This window comes from Mustela erminea, chromosome 13 (assembly GCF_009829155.1).
Source record: "Mustela erminea isolate mMusErm1 chromosome 13, mMusErm1.Pri, whole genome shotgun sequence".
NCBI classification, from domain to species: domain Eukaryota; kingdom Metazoa; phylum Chordata; class Mammalia; order Carnivora; family Mustelidae; genus Mustela; species Mustela erminea.
In genome coordinates, this window is record NC_045626.1 from 48,334,614 (window position 1) to 48,350,373 (window position 15,760).

Genomic DNA, 15,760 nt, shown 5'->3' on the forward strand with positions numbered 1-15,760 from the left:
CAACTGAGGGGATAAGAAAGGAGTTCATCTTTATTTCAAGTTTACCTGGTGTCAAGTACAATGCTTGTCAGTTCACATACAGCATTTCATTTAATTTCACAACAACCCCAGAAGACATCCCATTACTCTCGCTCTACAAATAAGTATACACGGAGGGAGTCAGGAAAGTCAAATATCACGACCACGTTTGCACAGCCGTAAGTGGAAATGCAGGGTTTAAGTCGAGATCTGTCTTCTTCCAAAGTCTTGGTTCTTCCCAGGATCCTCTATAGTTCCCTAAGTTTCAAGGAAGCTAATACAGAAGGTGAGTCTACCTGTCATTACCCGGAGTTTGTGCTGGGAACATGTCTTTTTAATGAGGCATACTTTTTTTAAAAGTATTTTTTAACCTAAAAACATGTCTCAAACACTGACTAGATGAACGACATCATCACATCACCATGATAAGACGACACCCCTTTTCTGGTTCATAAACATGTGATGTCAATTTTTAATACCATCTGAAAACACAGTCCTATCCAAAAAGTGAAGCAATCACAAGCTGTGAATTCCTAACAAGTCTCTGCGAATCTTGTACCCACACTAGAGGAGCAGAGAAATGCGGTCTTAAAAGGGAGAAGAAAATGTTAAGGTGCGTGAAGTCTAAACATCCAAGCAGAAGCCCAGAAGAACCCAGTGACTTGCCCAGAGTCACACAGCTAGACCATGGCAAGCCAGGCTCGGTCTCAGCAGACGGGAGTCAACAGCTCCCACCCTTCAGGAAAACACCCTCGTATAGAACGGTCCCCACCCAGGGACAAGCCTACGGAAGTCCCCAGTATTAGTCCACACGATGCTCTGAAAATAATTTTTAGATGTAATTAACATATGAGCAGTAAGCTGAGTTAAACAATTACCCTGCATGAAGGGTGGGCCTCATCCAGTCAATGGCAGGCCTTAAGACTTTCCAAAGAAGAAACGCCTCCTCAGGAATGCAGCATAGAAATGGGGCCAGAGTTTCCAGACTACTACCCTACAAAGGAGACTCAAGACTCCAACATCAACTCTTACTTTTCATCTTCAACTCATTTCTCCTACCTTCCACTCCCTGCCTCCGGCAACCACCCATCTCTTGTCTGCATCTATGAGTTTGGGTTTTTGCGGAGGGCTTTTTGTTTTAGATTCCATATGTAAGAAAGATCAGATGGTTATTTGTCTTTCTCTGCCCAACTTATTTCACTTAGAATAATGCCCTCAAGGTACATCCATGTTCTCACAAATGGCAAGATTTCCTTTTTTATGGCTGAGTAATACTCACAGATGTCTCTCTCTTATTGTCTCCATCTGTATCCACTGATGGACACCTACATGACTTCTGTATCTTGGCTATTGTAAATGACGCGGCAGTGAACAGGGAGTGCATGTATCTTTCTCCAGATAAATACCCAGAAGTGGAACTGCTGGATCATATCGCAGTCCCTTTTTTTCTACTGGCTGCACCAAGTTGCATTCCCGCCGAGAGTGCATGCACAAGGGTACCCTTTCCTCCACAGCCTCACCAACACTTGTTGTTTATCATCTTTCTGATGCTAGCCCTTCCAACCGGTGGAAGGAAGTATCTCCTGCAGTTTGGATTTGCACTTCCCTCCTGACTAGGGCCACGGAGCACCTGCACATGCATCTGTTGGCCATGTACGTGTCTTCTTTGGAAAATTGTCTATTCAGATCTGCGCGATTTTTAATTAGATTTTTTGTTTTATTGCCACTGAACTGTATGGGTTATTCATGTATTTTGGATATGAGCCCCTTATCAGATATGTAATTAGCAAATATAGTCTCCCATTCATTAGATTGCTTTTTCATTTTGTCTGATGGCTTCCATTGCCATGCAGCGGCTTCTTAGTTTCATCTTCACTTTTGTCTTTGATTTTGGGGTTTGATTCAAAAAACCATCATGAGGACCTTCATCAAGGTGCTTACCACCTATGCTTATTTTTTTGGTTTTAGTTCTTATATTCAAGTCTTTGAGTTAGTTTTTGCGTATGGTGTCACAGTGGTCCAGTTTTGTTCTTTTCATGTGGCTGCCCAGTTTTCCCAACATCATTTACTGAAGAGACTGACCTTTCCCCATTATATGTTTTTGGCCCCTCTGTTGTAAATCAACTGACCTATGTGTGCAGGTTTATTACTAGGCTATCTATTCTGTTCGACTGATCTACGTGCTTTTCTGCCAATACCACACTGTTTTAATTACTATGTTTTTATAATATATAGTTTAAAATCAGGGAGCATGCCTCCAAATTTCTTCTCAAGATTCCTTTGGCTGGTTGGGTATTTCATGGTTCCATTCAAATTTCAGGATTATTTGCTTTTTCTGTGAAAAAATGCCCTTGGAATTTTGATGGAGATTGCACTAAGTATGTTGACTACCTTTATTTTAACAACACTGATTCTTCCACTCTGCGAGTATGAAATGTCTTTCATTTATGTCTTCCATTTCATTCATGTCTTGTAGTTTTCAGTTCACAGGTCTTCCACCTCTTGATTAAATTTACTCCTAGGTATTTTATTCTTTTTGATGCAATTATAAATGGAATTGCTTCCCTAATTTCTCTTCCTGGTAGTTTATTAGTGTACAGAAACACAACAGATTTTTGTGTATTGCCTCTGTATACTGCAACTTTACTGAATTTGTTTATTGATTTTTCGATGGAGTCATTAGGGCTTTCATGAGGGTGTTCTATATATATCATGTGATCCGCAAATAGTGACAGTTTTACTTCTTCCCTTCCAACCTGGATGGCTTTTCTTTTTTTTTTCTTATAATTGCTCTGGATAGGACTTCCAACACTATGGTGAATAAAAGTGGTAAGAGTGGACATCCTTGTCTTGTTCCTGACCTTAGAGGGGAAGCTTCCAGCTTTCCACTGCTGAGTGTGCTGTTAGCTGAGGGCTTGTCATACATGGCCTTTATCTTGTTGAGGTACATTCCTTCTATACCCACTTAGTTGAGAGTTTTTATCATAAATGGGTGTTGATCCAACATCAACTCTTCACGGAGTTATCAGCTTGCTGGCCTGCCCTATGGATTTCAGACTTGCTATCCGCGCCCCCCCATCACTGCATGAGCCAATTCCTTAGAGGGAGGGGAAGAGAGAAGAGAATATACACACAGAGATAATATATACATGCACATGCAAATACACATACAAAAGTACACACACATGTACATGTACCTATGCATATATGGTTCTGTTTCTCTGGAGAACCCTAACAGAGGATGAATGAATGAATGTGGTTCTTCTAGGTTGCATATGGGAAATAAAAAGCAACTAAATCGGTTGAGTGTTTACTTCATAAACGCAGTATAGTAGAACCATGCTCAGAGTTATAAATGCTGTTCCTCCCTTCGCAAAGCTTCACAAAGCCAGGTTGACATGGTAATATCACTCTTCTTTTTGAACACTGAACACTGCAGCCTGGAGAGTTTAAGCAACTTGGTCAAGCCACAGACCTGATGTGTGGAGCCAGGATTCAAAACATGTTGACTGCATGACTCCGAAGGCCACATTCTTTCCCCGCTCATCGCACTTCTGACTTACTTGTAACATCATGGAAAGTCAAACGTGGAAAGATCTCAGGGAAAATGGAGCAGGCCACAATGTCAACTGCTTTGAAGAGTTTGGTCAAGGAAGGACAGCTGAACCGAGAAGCCTCCTGCACGGCCCCCGTCGAAGATACAGCCACCAACCAAAGGGTTTCTCTGGTCAGTTCCAAAGTAAAGGAACCTCTCACTCATTTGGAAAGGAAAGGAGGCACCTTCTAGGAATGTCTCCTGGAAGGATTCAACTAGAAATTTCAGCAATGAATCTAGTGGTATCAAAGTATGAGAAATAACAAGTATTCAACAAAACGTAAATGGGGAAAAAAATTTTTAAAAAAGTCCTGGTCAAAAGTAGGTAAGGAATAAGAAGTGTGTAAGAAAGAGCATAGGGATGATTAAGAGTTACAGAAACATTAAATATTACATAATCTATGCCAGTGTGTTCCCCACAGACCAACTGGTATTCAGTAGGTCTTTATAAATGACAGGTAATACACACAACACGTGCTCCCAATACGATTTACCACAAGTAAGATGGATTGTGTTCTCAAAGTGTACGGTTCTCCAAATTAAATACACAGGGTTTACAAAGTTCATTCGACTGGAGTCATCACTCTCAGCCAGCTTAGCTACTGGTCATTGCCCAGCGGATTGAAGCCAGAGATCTTCCCTCTGCCAGATTCAACAAGGGAGCATAAAGAATGCAGTCTCTTATTTACAAGCTGTGAGGCCTACAAAAACTTTGCAGAGTGTATCTGTCCATTTGGTGATAAATGATCTCCAGGGGCTCAGAAAGGGAAGCTGTTTGGGTTAGCAAGTTTAGGTGTTTGTCCCGATTTCCTGCTCTCACAATATTTTCATTTATTCCAGCAAATACAGCCTAATGATTCACTGGAGACTGATGGTCATTTGTGCTACTCCCTAAAGGTAACTCTGAGCAGGTATTTGGGGACATACGCAATCTCTGAACAACTCTATTGGCCCAAGTCTCAGTAGCTTGTTAATTTCTAAACTGATTAACGAAGCAAGCAATGCTTAGAGTAGTAGAAGTTACTAGCCTCTGCCAAAGGCCAAATTTTTGCTCACAGTGTTTGGTCCTCTAGTTTCACTTAGTGACCTCTCAGCCTAGCCCAGAGCCAAGGCCATTGAGTCAGAAGCCTGGAAACCCGGGGTCCGCAGGCCAGCACGACTTAACCTCTCAAGATTCAGTTTCCTCTGCTGAACCTCAGGAAGGTCCCTTCCATTTCTAAAGTTAAATGAATCCATGATCTCTAAGTGAACAAGTACATTAGAAGGTATGTATCTCCTTATCGGAAAGCCACCAAGATCAGGGCTTCCCACCAATACCCAGGCCTCCAGCAGTGCAAACAGAAACTGCATGTCCCCTCAGAAAAACAGAGAATAAACTGAAAGAGGATAGGAAAATTCAGAATGATTCTGGGAAATAAGCTCAATATACACTTAGCATATGTAACAACTAATTAGAAAAATGAGACTCTTAGTATCAGAAAGTATGAAACACCTAGGGATAAACTTTACTAGAAACATGTACAAGATCTAAATGGAAAGTTTAAAATGCTAATGGGGGATGCAAACAAAAAATATCTGAACAAATGGAATGATATACTTCAGCCTGGACAGGAAGAAGATATTAATTCTCCCTAATTCAAAACTTTAGTTATTATCCCAATAAAAATACCAGTAGGTTTTTTTTTATTTTAACTGAACAAGTCTAATTTAAAGTTTGTATGGTAAATAAAGTGAAAATAGTGATCAAGTTCTCATTTTTTAAAAAAGATTAATGAAAAGGAGTTAGCCCTCTTGATATATAAAATTGTAAAGCAATTTGGGATCAAAGCATGAATAAACAGATCATTGATACAGAATAGAAAGATCCAGAAATAGAGCCAAATATATATAAAAATTTATATTATATATATCCACATAAGAATTTATACAAGAATACATATACATAGGAGAATCTACATATTTTTTTAATTCCCATTTTGAATCAGCGGGAGGTAAATGGATTATTCAAGAAATGATGCTGGGACAATTCGGTTGCCATTTGGAAAAACATAAGGTTAAATATATATTCTACATATCACAACCACCAAAAACAAAAATTCCAGATGGAACAAAATGTAAACCTCAAAAGCAAAACCATAAAAGTACTAGAAGAAAACACGAGATTAAAAAAATCTTAACAGTGGAGGAGGCTTTCCTAAATATTATGCAAAACTCCAAAGCCATAAAAAACAAGATTGATAAACTGAAATACCTTTAAAAAAGAAAAAATCATCATGGTTTCTTTTAAAAGTATACACAAAGTCAAACGAAAAACCAGGAATAAATATCTTTAAAGTGTATTTCAGACAAAAGGCTAATGTCCTTCATATACAAAGAGCTTCTCAAATCAATGAAACCAGTAACCCAGTAGAAAAAATGGGTAAAGAATACGAACAAAATTGGGCAAAGAATTCACATAGAAGACTACACACATGGCTCTTAATCATAGGAAAAAATGTTCAACCGTATTCACAATAAGATAAATGCAAAACAAAACTCAAGAGATGCAAAAATGACAAAAATCAGAATGTTTGCTAACAAACGTATTTGGCTATGGGAAAACATGCAGTCTTGTACATTGTCTGTGGGGAATGCAAACTGAACCAACCTCTGTAGGACCAATTAAAAGTAGAGATACCCCTTGACTCAGTAATGCCACTTCTAGAAACTTACCTTATAGGTATATCTGCATCTGAGTGAAATCACACAGATAAGGGATAATTGCAGCACTGCTCAAATATCAAAAGACTGCAAACAAATATTCTTCAGTAAGGCACTGATTAAATAATGAACTACCCATAGTAGTGAAAAAAGCAGTTAGTACGCTACTAGGTATGTAAAAAAAAAAAATGAGTATATATACTTGTATATGCTTATGTATGCATTGATAGTCAGTGCATATAATCAATACAAGAAATAAATTACATCTGGGAGAAGAACAGAATGGCTTGGGGAATAAAGTATAAGAAGGGCAATTGTTTTTCACTGTATTCCAATTTTTAACCTTTGAATTTTATACTATTAAAGCAATTTTATAATTAATGCAAGGCCAAAAAATGCACAATCTTCAGCCTTACAGGAGCTGCAGAATCAGATTCTCTGGGGAAGGAGTCAGGGGCTGTGCAATTTTAACACACACAATGCATGATTCTCATGCAAACAGAAGTCTGAGTACCCCTAACAGAGAGCATCATTAGTAATGTTCACTTAGCAAAGTAATAATAGCAACAATGATGTAAGCACTAATGAACACTTATTTAAAAAGATAAAACCCAAGACACCACTGCCAACATCTTGCACAAGTTTTTCTGAACAAAAAAATTCCTTGGCACAACCAGGCATAGAAAGACTTGGCACCACAATGAAGCATTCCTTGTTCTCTCGTGTTCGGTTTTAACCACTATTAATAACTTTGCCGGCTTTTTACACTTTGCAAAAGGCTTTACTCATCTTTTGTGCCAGGTAAGGGCATTAACAAGCCTTACTGGAGTGCCATAAGTAAATTGCTCAAAATTCCTTCAAACTCTTTCCCTTATTTTCTGGCTAACTACACCCTACCTTCCCTGTTCTAAAGAAACGTGTTGTGGTTAGAAATACATTAACTAACTAGGTGTCTTCAATCCAGGTAGACCTATATTGCAAATCACAATAACGGATTTCTGAGATGCTGAGGGAGAGGAGGACCACCTAGCATCATGTCTCAGGCAATTCTGGCTTCCTTTCTGCGTTCTTCAGTTTCTTCCCCTTTAAATCGAGATGAGAAATAGTATGATGGAGAGAGTAAGAGCACGTGCTTTGGAGCTGGACTGCTGGGGCTCAAATCCTAGCTGTGCAACCATGTAACCTTGGGCAAGTTACTTCTCTGTGCCTCTGCAGACACATCTGTAAAATGGGGATAGCACCACTTCGTTCCCTTGGGATGAGGATTACATGTATGGACATATGTGCAACACTTTGTACAGAAACTCGTTATGTCTGAGCTAGATAAACATTTGCTATTTCAGACCAGTTTTGGAGTGTTAAAGGAACAGAATTCACAAAGAGAGAGATAAAACCCCAAAGACGGGTGGAATGACCCGCAGGAAAACTCTCAATGGCTAAAGAGAAGACACAAAAAGCAAACAATGAAAAGCTGGTTGTTTCCAAGAAATAAAAAACAAAACTGCAAGATATTGTAGCAATGGGCCAAGCAAAGCAAAGCTGTTTTTTCCTTGTTCTGCGGACGACTCAGCTGCCAGACGTTTCCATTTTCCGGTCTGGGTCCATATCGCTGTATTAAGTTTTGTGTCGGGGCCCCAGACCAAGCAGGTTCGGCATGAGTGGTTAGGGCAGTACCTCTTACAAAGCCTCTATGTTCCTGAGTATGATCAGGCTTCTCACCCTCTGGCTTAAGGCAGCAGGCAGATAGCACGTGCACTCTGTAGACCAGAACCCGTGGTGGTGAGACTGGAAGACAGCTACAAGGGAGTCCAACTCCATCAGCTTCCCACAGGCACACCATCGCCTCAGCCCTGGGCCCGTGGGCAGCAAATGCTGATGGGAGGACCTCCGAGCAGCCATGCTGCCTGATTTTCACATTTTATAGTTGCTCAGAGACAGGTCCAGAGGGAGGAAATGACTTGCCCCAAAGTGAAGAGATACCAAGATCATTACCTTACCACAGGTTTGAACCTCTGATGACTGAAATAGAAGCCCCTCCACTAATTAAAATACTATTATTTCATCTTTAATTGCTGTTTTAGGCTGTTTTTTAAATGTCCGCTCTTTAAAAACGAAAAACAAAAAAAAGCTTCCAAGCGAGTTTCTCTTTTAACTAGGACAGTATTAATTAACAGCAGCTTCTCTGGGCTAGCTCCCAAGCAGGAAAGCACAGCGCAGACCAGCCGTCCCACTCATTCTCGGGCGCAGTGTTGGGAGATGCGAGTACCTGATGGGAGCGTGGTCGCTTGCTCTAAGGTCTACCTCGGGGGTTCAACGTGCACGTGCCCCTTCCTAACTTTCCTTGAGAACCTCTGCGTTAAGTATCAACCATAAATTTTATCCAGAGCCCCTACAAACTTACTGAGGCTTTCAAGCCCTCCTAGTAGTTGACATCTGCATAGGATTCCTCTGCAGGTCCTACAGATGGATCCCACCTTGTCTCGCACACCCGAGCACCCCCGTTGCAGCAGAAAGTTCGGCCACACAAAATTCATCTCAAAGCCTCCAGCGGCCAGAGCTGTAGGTACCAAATTTTTACAACAAACCCTGTTTTTGAAAAATCTGGTCTAAAAAACGTATTGGTATTTCTGACTTAAAATAATTAAATTCATATCTGACTGCCCATCAGAGCTTCTGAGCAGGGGATAGGTAACGACTGTTGCCAAGCTGACTTGGTTATTTCAACCCAGAAACAAAAGGCATTTTCATCAGCAAGAGCTGCCTTGCCCTGAATGAGTGTTTGATCCTGCTGCCGACCTGGCCTTGCCTACACAGTTATTTCCTCGTCAGAGTCCCAGATTCGAAGACCCCATGGAAAATGCCAGGACGTAGAACTGAACGCACCACAGCTGCCACACTGCCCCGAACTCCCAGTAGCCTGGAACCCAGCCCAACCACCGGAGACTTACTGCATTGCCCTCCCAGCAGCTCATCTAGCTATGGGTTTAAATTGCATCAAGTTTCCAAGGACTGGGGAAAACATTTCCCATGAGCAAGAAGTTCATTTATTTGCAGGGGGAAATGAATGGCTCCCTTTGCTTTCCTGACCCTCCCTCAGGCACCGGGAAACACCATAGTAACCCCGGAAAGAGACTCCAGACAGAGCCTTCGGTTACAGAAGGTGGCCTGAAACGGACAGGCGACAGTAATTCTGCCACCCATGGTAATGTGGTCCTGAGGCTGAGATGCACCATCTATTTAAACGCCCTCCCTTTAGAGACAGGACTTGTTTTTTGTAGGTCACCCTCTACCGGAATAGTGCTGACATCACTATTTGAAACAAATTATCTAAGTTCTTTATACAATCACAGGTGAGAAAGTTATTGTTTAAAGGCCTACTTTGGGAGAGTTCATGGTGTTAGGACAGGCTACACACATACGCATACAGCAGCCCCACTCCCCTCGTTCTTGCTGCTTGTACTGTATGAAAGCTTCAACTCCTTCCCTTTTGTGTTTTAAAAAAAAAAAAAAAAGGTGAGCTTTAGCAACCCAATGGTGTGCTGGGTTTGGAAGCAGCAACATCTAACACCATCCACAGGAAAAAAGATGATCTGAAAGCCCCAAAACGAATAATTCATTTTCCAACCAACTCAACTCTTAACAACTCATTTTATTTTATTTAACTCAATTCTTACTCTGAACTTATTCCCTCTTTAATGAACTCCCAACCCACCAGAAAGCACTGAAAGTAATGGGAATCAGAAGAGAAAGAATAGGAAAGAAGTAGTCAGGTTACGATTTTCTTCTGCTCTCAGACTAACCCTGTTCTTTTAAATAGTCAGCCAAACTCGGCACGGTCTCTCTTGTGCCTCGCCTCCTCCGTCCATCCCTCCAACTCTGCCACCCCCCTGGGCTGAGGAAATCCCCCATTTCACTCACCCCACACTTGTTCAGAAAGTACAAGCTGAGTCAAGGGACACCATACCCTCACAGACCATGAACTTCTGAATACCCCACAGAGAGTAAGGCATTCCAAACCCTCATGTGGTTAAAGCACTTGCCACCCTCCCTCCAAGTCAGCACTTAATGCTTACTCTGTGCCCACACTGCTCTGGGCAATTCATACGGGTTCTCTCATTTAATCCTGGGAGTCATATGCTAACTGGACTGGTTTTAACAAGGAGGAAAATGAGAAGAGGGTAACCTCACCCAAGGTCAGAGAGCCACTGGTGCAGTTAAAGGAGGGACCTACCTGAAGCCTGGCAGTCTGACTCTACCAGATCATTCTTCCAGCCCACTGTAGAGGTAGCAGGGTGCATGTGGGACTCTGTGGCTTCCGCAGACACACATACCCCTCCGTTCAGAGTCTCACTTGCATTACTGCCCACCACAAAGCAAAATTCCGCCCCCTTGGAAGACTCAATGTAGAGTGACTATCAGCGCACAAGAAAGAAGTAAAACATGTCCCACATTTCAGGAGCCAAAATGAAATGTCAGAATCCTGGTTTTCTGTTGTGAAACAGTCTTCTGGTTTTCTGAAATCCAGAGACTGTCCAGATCACCTCCTACCTTCTGGAAGAGTGTTAAGGACTTCGACCTCAGATGAGCTGGGAGACTTCAGTGGCAAGAGGAGAACTAGAAGGGCAAACAATTCTGTTTCTGGGTTGTAAGAGTGTCTTTAAAGACTCTGGACTCTCTAAATGTTTTCAAGGATGAGTCCCTACATACAATGCTTATCATCTCAGATACTGTCATAGACATGGGTCCTTTTCACTTATAAAAGTCATTTCCCCAATGATAACTGAAGGCGCTAACTCCGTGTGCCAACTTCAAATAAACGAAGGAAGAAAGCAGCTCCAAAAGGACAATTCATTGAAAGTCGAAAGGCAGTTTGCAAACACCACGTGCACTTGTTTTATGTGAGTATCTCTAGCCACATACAATATCCAAATGAAACTAAAAGGGAAGGAACTCACTGTACAGAAGACAAAACAATACCCTTTTTATTTTTGAAACTTTGGAGCAATGTTTCCATACGCCATCCCATTTTTAAAAAAAAAAAATTAATGTAAACCAACCTGCCTGTGGGTCAGTCATGCTATAGACTTCATCGTAGTGTGTACAGATGCCTAGAGTATTTACAAATGTTATCTGTTAGGTAGTCAAGTTTTGTTGCAATTTTTCCAGCACGTATTCCACAGTAAGAATGAAGAGGGGATCCTGGTATTCTTGTATAAAAATTCTTAACAGATGGTTAAAGGCAATTTTCCTGAGAGAAGATTTGTTCTTGAAATATTTTTTCTTTCGCAATTGGAAATATAGAAATGGGATGCAGTTGTAGAAGGCGGCTAAGAATGTCTACGTTAACATTTTTTTCTTTTAAATTATTTAAGTACCATTAAGTTAAAATGTTTACATTCATTATAAAAAATGCTGTTAAATCTTATGCAAATGATTTAACACTGATTGCTGCAACGCAAATTGCACTTTTTAAAAAAATTATTGTTTACATGGAAGAAAAATATCTTGTTTGCTACCCTGTTTACAAATCCCGACTGACTGCAGATCAGTCACACAATATGCACTTTGAGAGAACGTCAGTCACAGTGTACGTTAGTCATTAACGCAGTCTTGCGAACTGAGTCACAGTTCTGACTCAGCCTCCAGAGGTGTATGTACCAAATGGCCTCAAATGGTCTTCTCCATGAAAGCAGGTGAAATTCAGGTGTGGAAAAGGTACGAAGAAATTCTGGAACAACCAAAACCAATCAGAAGAAGCACATGATTTGGGGCAATACACATAAAACCTTTAAAAAAAAAAAAAATTTCTTTCAATATTCCTTCGCAGGCAAGGCCCCAGTCCTAGTCCCAGTTTCAGGAAGTGGCGCGGCAGACATGAGGTGCCCCTGGCAGGCCCAGAGGCAGGCTGGCTGAAGGGGCCGTGGACAGGGAGGAGGCAACAGGCTGTGGGCTGCACCAGCCCTTCCCTGGAAGCTCTCCGTCTTTTCTCCGGCTCTTCAGAGACGGGGGTAGGGTGGTAAGGCAGAGCAGGCCTCGAGGGAAAGGAAAATACATCTCTTTCAAAGTAAAGGCACGGAAATCACGCATCAGAGGAATGTTCCATCAGCATGCTCCCCCTGGTATGGCTGGCTTGACCCAATGCCCACAGGCCATGCGGCCTTCTGCTCCTGGGCAGTGGGCTCAGGCCAGGGCGAGGGCGCACCAGGAATCCTGTCTCACCGAAGATGTGACTTCGGCCGGAGAGGCCAGGCTGACGCCTATGTACAACCCATCTTGACCTGAGTACTTGAGCTCGCTGTTCTCGGGATTAGTGCTCTCTCCTGTGCCAGACATCACCGAGGCGCCCGCCTGGCGGAAGAGAGGGACAGAGAGTGAAAAGAGAAGGGGAGAGTCAGTTATCCGTTAAGTCTGTCAGGCGGCACTCTCCTGCAAGGAAAAACCTGGGGTCAAAGGAGATGGGCAGTGGGGCCAGCCGGAACACGGAGCCATTGGCCTCAGCCTGGCCGTGTAAACTCCTAAAACACTTTCCTGTGAACTTGGGAGCTCATGGCAGCAATCACCCAGCAAAATGCACAGCTGGACCCAGGCGGGAGGCCTATTTGTAAGAAAGCACCGAACTCTGAACTCTCCTTTCTGAGAGTGAGACAAACCACATCACCTGGGTGAACAGGTCTCCGTGATGCCCACGAAATCTAAACGTTTACAGAGAAAACGGAGTACGCCGACCCCCCCCCCCCCGCCACACACACACACACACACACACACACACGCACGCACAGCAGAGCCACCACTTAGTGCTTATGCCAGAAAGTCTAAGATAGAAAAGCTATGCACCTTAGCAAGGCCTAATAAATGAAATTTTTGAGCACCAACTTCATGGAAAATTAACTCCTGCGTACACAGGTTTTAGTATCTACCGCATTTACCTTTAACTCTTGCAAGGAGAACGGGCCGTTTTGAAAGCAGAGCACAATATAAAGAAAATACTAACACCCAGTACCTGTCATGACTGTGGCCATGATTTGTTGAAGCCAAAGGTCACTGTTCTCTTGTTTCATTCCTTCCCTCCATCCAAATGAGAAAAGCCAAATAGAAAACATGATGTAACTTAGTAGAATCTAACCAAAAGAACTAAAATCATGTTTAGACTACAGGTTGAGAAAAGTTGCCTTTGACTTAAAAAGAAAAAAAAAAAAAGAAATCTGGCCATGACTAGCAGGACACCCAGGCAGCTCCATGTGGCTCCGAGGTCAGGGTCAGTGTCGTGAACAATACCCAGAGAGACAGTGCCCCGTTCACACACAGTGCCCCTGGAGGTTGAAGAAGCTCCAGTATGTCAGCAACAACAACAACGTCTTCCTGGAGCATCCTTACCAATCTGAGCTAAGGCACACATACCACCTCCAGTATAAGAACTTGGCCTGTACACATGCATCAGCCTCAACTCCCACCTGCAGAACATTCCACGGTTCCCTCCAGCGACATGCAGTGCTGACAGCCAAGTACAGGAAACACAGGGTGTTTCCCTCAGATTTTATATGCATGCTGTGCCTAGTTAAGAAGTTAAGGATCTAGGGGCACCGAGTGGGGTCCTGGGATCCAGTCCCGCATCAGGCTCCCTACTCAGCAAGGTGTCTGCTTGGCCCTTTCCCTTCGGCCTGAAAGCCCAGAACCTCGCCTTAAGTCAGACAGACTAAATGAGCTCACGGAGAATCGCAGTCCAGAGCAGGCTTGAAGACCTACAAGGCATGAAGAGGAGCCTTGCTAGGCCAAGTCTGAGACAGACGCCCCTGGGGGGTGGGGGCGGGGGGGTGGGCAGCATCTTCAGTCTGTCAACAGACCAATGTCCCTTCCATGATTTGGACAAAAGCATCCTGAAACCTGAGAAGCTAGCACCTGGGGAAACTGAGTGAGGGGTATAGGAGGAGCCCTCTGCATCACCTTTGCAACTTCTCTATAATCCTAAGATCATTCCAAAAAAAAGTTTGTTAAAAAATTTAAAAATAGGGGCACCTGGGTGGCTCAGTGGGTTAAACCTCTACCTTCGGCTCAGGTCATGATCTCAGGGTCCTGGGATGAGGCCCAGCATCAGGCTTTCTGCTCAGCAGGGTGCCTGCTTCCCAACCCCCTCTCTCTGCCCACTTGTGATCTCTTGTCAAATAAATAAAATCTTTAAAAAAAAAACAAAAAAAAAGAGATGCCTGGGTGGCTCAGTCAGTTGCATCTTCGGCCTTTGCCTCAGGTCGTGATCCCAGGGTCCTGGGCAGTGTCCTGCATCGGGTACCCTGCTCAGTGGGAGCCTGCTTCTCCCTCTGCCTGCCTCTCTGCCTCTCCCCCTGCTTGTGTTCCCTCTCATGTATTTTAAAATAAGTAAAAGCTGAAGATTAAAAAAAAATCTAGCCATGATTCCATACTTAAATGACAGCTTTTCCTCCTGAAAAACTCAGAAGTCTGTTATTTCTTCCTAGCTTCCAGGGTTTTAGCCCATAAAATACTGAGTATTTGCTTTTTGACATAGGCAGAATCAAAAACATCCCTTGGTCTGGCTGAGCTCATGTGACATCTACTTTAGACAAACGTGAGGCACCAGACACAGGCTGCACTGAACAGAAGGTACTCTGAGCCCCTTTGGCTCCACTAAGGGCCTGGAAGTCAATGTGGTTCTGCTCTTCATAGACCTAAACACCTGGTTTTCTCTCATCCTCACAATAACTTCATGAGGCTGGGAAGGAGAGCTCCAGGGGGTCTGGCCGTGGGAATTCCTAACTGCCCATCCCAACTTCCCCATCCCACCCCTCACAGGTAACCAACCAATCCTTCCCTTTCCTGGTGAAAATAAGGGTTTGTAAAAATCCAGTCACAATAGTACCACCACACTCTAACTTCTTTTCAACATGAGACTTAAACTGAAGGCTTTGGGTGCCTAAGAAAGCAAATTTTGTGAAGTCATTAAGATGACTGAAACTTAAAATGGGTTTTGAAATGACTGAAATAATCCTTTCGAACACACCAAAGCAATGCGTTTGGTTACCCATGAATATGGTAATTCACATTAGCCATTAAGTCCAGAAACTCCACTGTGAGCAAACCCAATGTGGACCCAGATTCACCCCCTGAAGAAATAATAAACAAAAGCGTGACGTTCTATTATGAAAGGACTTATCTGAGAAGGGAGCTACTAGACAACTAATACAAAGAGTGCAATTATAAATGATTTGTCACGTTCATCCAACCTCATACTGACCTACCTAATCCCAGAAAAAGCACTAAATCCGACAGCCAAGTTTGTTTTCTGAAACAAAAAGCGTACCTGGACTGGCCCAGGAAGCAGGCTACCTCGCCTCGCCAGACATGTTGAGATAACAGAGAGGTCAGGCAGCAACAGGAAACATTAGCAAGGTGCTTCTGAGAGCAAGGCACCAGGACCATGAGCCCCAAAGAGACACT

At 42.9% G+C, this 15,760-nt stretch overlaps 1 protein-coding gene across 5 annotated transcripts in view; it reads right to left on the reverse strand.

The window, feature by feature from the left end:
• Positions 1-9,947: 9,947 nt before the first annotated feature.
• Positions 9,948-15,760, reverse strand: part of GATA6 (GATA binding protein 6) — a 31,703-nt gene continuing 25,890 nt past the window's right edge. For 4 of the 5 annotated variants that reach the window (XM_032309401.1, XM_032309398.1, XM_032309397.1 and 1 more), the window contains exon 7: positions 12,106-12,661. In XM_032309401.1, coding sequence (XP_032165292.1) covers positions 12,494-12,661 — 168 coding nt within the window. In that variant the 3' untranslated portion in view covers positions 12,106-12,493. Of the gene's footprint in view, positions 12,662-15,760 lie in introns of all 5 variants that reach the window. The other variant, XM_032309400.1, reaches the window with a different exon arrangement.